Genomic DNA, 5,699 nt, shown 5'->3' on the forward strand with positions numbered 1-5,699 from the left:
AGTGTTTTTTGAGTCCATTATGAGATGCATCATTAGGACATGACTGAAAGTAATTAACATGCTTCTCATTTGTCTGTTGATCAAGTTGCAACTGGAAAGGAGTTTCCACATGGGGGAGGGGCGCCGGGGAACCAACCAGAGGGAACCTACACCATTTCCTGAATGTGAGCTCAGGGTTGGCGAATGCCTAGGTGATGCCGTCAGAGGCCTCCATCAGCACTGGCCCACCCCTCCCGGAGGCCCATAAAAGCCAAGGGGCCTGGGGCTCCCCAGATGCCTTTTCTTCTTTATCCCCCTTCACACGCACCCACATCGGGAGCTCTTCTTGCCCACCTTTCTCAGCCACTATGTCCAGGCAGTCCACCATCACCTTTCAGACTGGCAGCCGCAGAGGCTTCAGCACCACCTCGGCCACCACTCCAGCCTCCGGGCGCTCCCGCTTCAGCTCCGTTTCCATGACCCGTTCCACGGGAGGCAGTGGGCGGCTGGGAAGGATCAGCGGGCCTGGGACCAGCTTTGGGAGCCGCAGCCTCTACAACCTGGCAGGGACCAAGAGGGTCTCCATCAGTGGGTGTGGCAGCAATTTCCAAAGTGGCAGGGCGAGCAGTGGGTTTGGGGTCAGCAGTGGATCTGGCTATGGGGGCGGAGTTGGTGGAGGCTTTGGCCCTAGTTTCCCTGTCTGCCCCGCTGGAGGCATCCAAGAGGTCACCGTCAACCAGAGTCTCCTGACTCCCCTCAACCTACAAATTGACCCTACCATCCAGCGAGTTCGGAAAGAGGAACGGGAGCAGATCAAGACCCTCAACAACAAGTTCGCCTCCTTCATCGACAAGGTGAGCCGGGAGCTGCATCTGCTCCATTGGATTGGGGTGGCAAGACCTCTTGGAGAGGCCCCGGCCCAGAGTGGGAGCAGTAATGCAACAGCCTCCCTGTGAAAGCACATTGGCTCAGCAGGTACTTCCCAGGGGGCTGAGGCATTTGCAAGTGGGGCCAGCTTGCTCAAGGGGACCTTGTGGAAATTTCTCCTGTCCTCCTTGGAGCCATGTGGACTGGTTCAGTCAACGCCAGGGAACGATAAGTTGTTCTCTACAGCAGGGATCCCCAACTCCCAGGCCATGGACCAATCAATACTGGTTAGGAACTGGGCCACGCAGCAGGAACAAAGCTTCATCAGTATTACGGCCCCTCCTCAGTGCTAGCATCACTACCTCAGCTCCACTTCAGATCATCAGGCATTAGATTCGCACAGGAGCACCAGTCCCTGGTGCCAAAGAGGTTGGAGACCGCTGCTCTATAGGAGGAGTTTCCACTCAGCAAACTAACCTAACCCAGAGCAGGTGTTGAGACTATCAACTCGTAGAGGCCTCCAAGCTCACTACACTAGTTCTATGGAAGCCCCAGACAACTTCAGGGTAGCTTCAAGGGCTTTCTCATTTTGACTTGGAGTCATCAATTATGTAGTTGACAGATGAGTGTCAATTATATAGTGACAGGTGAGAGTTAGATTTTTCTTCCTTCCCTTATTAGTTGGAGTGTCTGGTTCCCATTAATTTCTCAAGTCTTCTCAGTTTCTCAAAATTTCATTCTCTTCTTCTCCCTTCCAGGTGCGGTTCCTGGAGCAGCAAAACAAGGTCCTAGAGACCAAGTGGAGCCTCCTTCAGGAGCAGGGCTCCAAGACTGTGAGGCAGAACCTGGAGCCCTTCTTTGACGCTTACCTCAATGACCTCCGCCGGCAGCTGGACAACGTCACCACTGAGAGTGGCAGGCTGGATGCTGAGCTGAGGAACATGCAGGACGTCGTAGAAGATTTCAAAGTCAAGTAAGTGGGAGGTGGGCTCCTGGTCACATGCAATCATCCCAGGGCTCTTTTTCATGAGGACCAGAGCGGTGCAAAGGAGCAAATGCTAATGTCAGCCAGAACATTTGAAACTTGAAGTCATTATCCTATAAGATGAAGACAGCATGGTGGGGGGTAACAGAGGGACCCTCATCTCATGCATCACTATTAACAAGGAGCTTATTCTTATCTGTCTACACTACCATAACGGGATACCTGCATCACCTAACAAAACGTTGCTACTCTGGAAAGCATGTCATTTCATGGTCAGCATATTATTTAACTCCGTTGGACATGGGCTCGCAGTTCCAGAATGCACACTAGAGTATAGACAGGCAATCTGGTCCTCCTCAGGAAGACAAAATTTGACTGGCCATCACCCGGACCGCAGTAGGCAAGATATCCAGTGAAAGGGGATATCCAGTACAATGGTCCTCACTGACCATTTAGCTGCCTTAACCTTGGTTTCTGAGTTAAAGATATACATACTTACTAAAGCACACTGCTCAAACAGCTGCCCTGAGGTTCAGTGAAAATATATCAGAATTTGCCAGGAACAGTGTCCTGAACGAAGTTTACAGCAAACACTTGAGGCAAAAACGATTTTTTAAAGAGTAAACTTGTGCAAGAAAGAAGGATAAAAACCTCTCTCAGAAGAAATTATTCTCCCTTTTATAGAGGGAGAAATAGAGGTTAAATGAATCACCCAAAGTCACACACAGGTCAGCAGAAGAGCTAGAAATGATTTGAGGTCTCTTAACCCTTGCCACATCAGTACCGTCCTCCTTGGCCTGGGAAGAGCTCAGTTGAAACCTTGCTCAACAATACGCCCCCTCTCCTCTGCTCACAGGTATGAGGATGAAATTAACAAACGCACTGCTGCTGAGAATGAGTTTGTGGCCCTGAAGAAGGTGGGTGGAAATGTCTCTCAAAAGAGAAAATTCAAAACTGAATCATGATGTGTGCGGTGACCTGACCCCTACCCCACCCAAGAAATGTCACGTCAACCTTAAGAACATCGGGAGAGCTCACGCCAAAATGCTCCCTCTGTATTTATGGCCCCACTTCCTCTGCCTGGGTTTCTGTTAGCCCAGGGAACTCAAGCAGCCAGTTTTCAGTAATCACCTGCTCCCAACCCCAAACCCTAGATGCAGAGTTTGCTAAAATTCAACCTAGAAGGGCCAGGGAGGAGTCTGTCCAGCTTTTTTTCAGACTCACCACCTGGGGCTGGGGTCTCAGAAGAGTATCCTTTGCTGTTGTTCCAGGATGTGGATGCCTCCTACATGAACAAGGTGGAACTGGAGGCCAAGGTCAGCTGTCTGACTGACGAAATCAACTTCTTACGGATGCTCTATGAGGAAGTAAGAGACTGCAAATATTTTTATCCCTCCTGTCAGGAATGCCAAATGAGGGCTTCCAGATGTGGATGGGTGGTCAACCGCATGATTTCAGAGCCCTTCTTTTTATGCCTTGGTGACACTGAGTTTATTGGCTCTGCAGGAGCTGTCCCAGATGCAGACCCAGGTCAGTGACACATCCGTGGTGCTGTCCATGGATAACAACCGCAGTCTGGACCTGGACAGCATCATCGCTGAGGTCAAAGCACAGTATGAGGATATTGCCAATCGCAGCCGGGCTGAGGCCGAGTCCTGGTACCAGACGAAGGTGAGTGTGTGGGCACAGCTCTGATAGGGTCCAAAGCTCGTGTTCTCTGATGCTCCAAATCATCATTTAACTATTAGCCACAAGCCTCAGGAAACACGAGCATTTCCGCTTCCTTCAACTTGGCAGAAGCATCTCTGGTGCTATAAAAACTTAGCTTAAAATGTGTGTTGAAACCCAACCAAACACCCTAATAGGTGGTCTGGTGATGTTGGCTGCTCAGGACATCCACCGTTCCCACATCTCTTATGATCTGGTTGGAGGCTGAGTGAAACTCTGAAACAATAAGGGGACAGTCATAAAGCTGTTTCTAAAGGGCTTATTTATTCACTACATGTTTACGGAGCTCTGACTACATGCCAAGCAGGGTTACAGAGTTGTAAATAAATAAACAGAACCCAAGATCTGGGAGGCCATGGAGTGAATGGACAATCTTGGGAGGGAAATAGATAATCTTAATAAAAATGAATTTTCAGCCCATTTTGGAAGCAGCGAAGACCGAAAGATTGCCAAGGAAGTGAGAGGTGTTTAAGGCTGAGCAAGCAGTCCTGCGGGGCTGGAATGCGAAATGAGCAAGCACTTTGTTGAGCAAGAGAATTTGTATAGGGAAGAGGGAGGTTGGGACACCACAGAGAGCTGCTGTCCAAAGGTACAGATGGTCAGAAGGTTTGGCTTTGAAGGGGTGTAGTAGGCTGAATAGTTCAACCCACGAGATGAGCTTCCTGCCAAATCCAGACGCTTTTCAGGGGCAGCTGCTCACCTACGAGCTGGCTTCGATCCCTTGCTTGCTCTGCGCACTTTCTTAGTCCCTAAGTCTGCAACGTGGTGGGAAAGAAGAGGGAGTCAGCTGACAGGGAGGGGTGCATAGTGCCGAGGCAGCCCCTTGATGATGAGTGGAGGTGGGAAGCACTTAATCCCAGGTGAAGTGGTTAAAATTTATAGTGAACAATTCCTTTTGCTAGTAGAGGTGCTGTTCCCTTTGACCATGTGTATCTAGAAACACAGGAGCTGAGCTATTCAGCACTTTCAAAACCTGACAAATCGTCACAGGGTCCCTCCTTCCATTGAGAAAGATGTGGATTTCACTCCAGTCTGCTCGGGGAGACAGGGTGCATCTATTTCCCCTAAATGAAGGTGTCCTAGTTGTGCACCATGAGATAGAGGATTCCATTACAGAGTCTTCAGAACTGAGCCCTCTACAGCCTCGGCTCTATCCGACACCATTTCCCTGCATCCCCTTCCCATTTCCCCAGCACTGGAGTCTGTCTGTGTGACTACCAAAATTCATGGTCACAATCAGATGCATGTCCAGTGACCAAGAACTCTCCAAGGACAATGACCAAGAAGTCATTTCTCACTCCTAGGGTTCTCTGTGTTCCTTCCTACCCCAGGGTCCTTATACAGGCTGTTTCCCCTGTTTGGAATAATGTTCTTTTCCCAGCCAGTCACTTAGGTCACTCCTTCCCATCCTTCAGAGCTCAGCTCGAGCATCTCCATCTCTGGAAGGAACTCTCTGACTACCACTCCACCTCCCACCCCCTGATAGGTCAGATTTCTTTATTACACTCTTGCAGGACCCTGTTCATTTCCTAAGGGGCACTTATTTCAGTTTGGAACTATAGATTTGATAATATGCTGATTTGATTAATGTCTATCTCCCCAATAAACTGTAAGCAGGGGGTTTGATTATGTTCTTTGTGATATTCCCAGAGCATAGCATGTGCCTGGCAAGTAGATGTGCTCAAGAAATATCACCTGAATAAATAAACAAGAGAATGTGTAAATAACCAGTGAATGGATGGGCCTGCTGTGGCACTGAGGGCAGGCTGTGCACATAGAAAGTGAACAGCCCAGGCTTTTGACAAGGTGACTGACTCTGCTCTGGCTCTCTCAGTACGAGGAGCTACAGGTTTCGGCAGGCAGACATGGCGATGATCTCCGAAACACCAAACAAGAGATCTCTGAGATGAACCGGATGATCCAGAGGCTGAGAGCTGAGATCGACAGCATCAAGAAGCAGGTAAAATTCTGGCAGGGCCAAGAGCTCCCCACACACGCATGTCTTCCGGGTCATTCAGCCATGCTCACAGGACTCCAATCCAAGAAGCACCATACCTCTAGGGCTACCAGTAAGGCTCATGGCTTTCTCTTTCCTTCTCAGTACGCTAGCCTGCAATCGGCCATCGCCGACGCAGAACAA

General features: G+C 49.6%; 1 protein-coding gene across 1 annotated transcript in view; it reads left to right on the plus strand.

Moving 5' to 3' along the window:
- The first annotated feature begins 347 nt into the window (after positions 1 to 347).
- The window catches only part of LOC105307001 (keratin, type II cytoskeletal 75), a 15,475-nt gene continuing 10,123 nt past the window's right edge, over positions 348 to 5,699 (plus strand). Inside the window, exons 1-6 of the mRNA XM_023524548.1 lie at positions 348 to 833; positions 1,605 to 1,819; positions 2,688 to 2,748; positions 3,103 to 3,198; positions 3,338 to 3,502; positions 5,394 to 5,519. Coding sequence (XP_023380316.1) covers positions 348 to 833; positions 1,605 to 1,819; positions 2,688 to 2,748; positions 3,103 to 3,198; positions 3,338 to 3,502; positions 5,394 to 5,519 — 1,149 coding nt within the window. The remainder of the gene's footprint in view (positions 834 to 1,604; positions 1,820 to 2,687; positions 2,749 to 3,102; positions 3,199 to 3,337; positions 3,503 to 5,393; positions 5,520 to 5,699) is intronic.

The sequence above is a fragment of the Pteropus vampyrus genome, unplaced genomic scaffold (genome assembly GCF_000151845.1).
Source record: "Pteropus vampyrus isolate Shadow unplaced genomic scaffold, Pvam_2.0 Scaffold471, whole genome shotgun sequence".
NCBI lineage: Eukaryota > Metazoa > Chordata > Mammalia > Chiroptera > Pteropodidae > Pteropus > Pteropus vampyrus.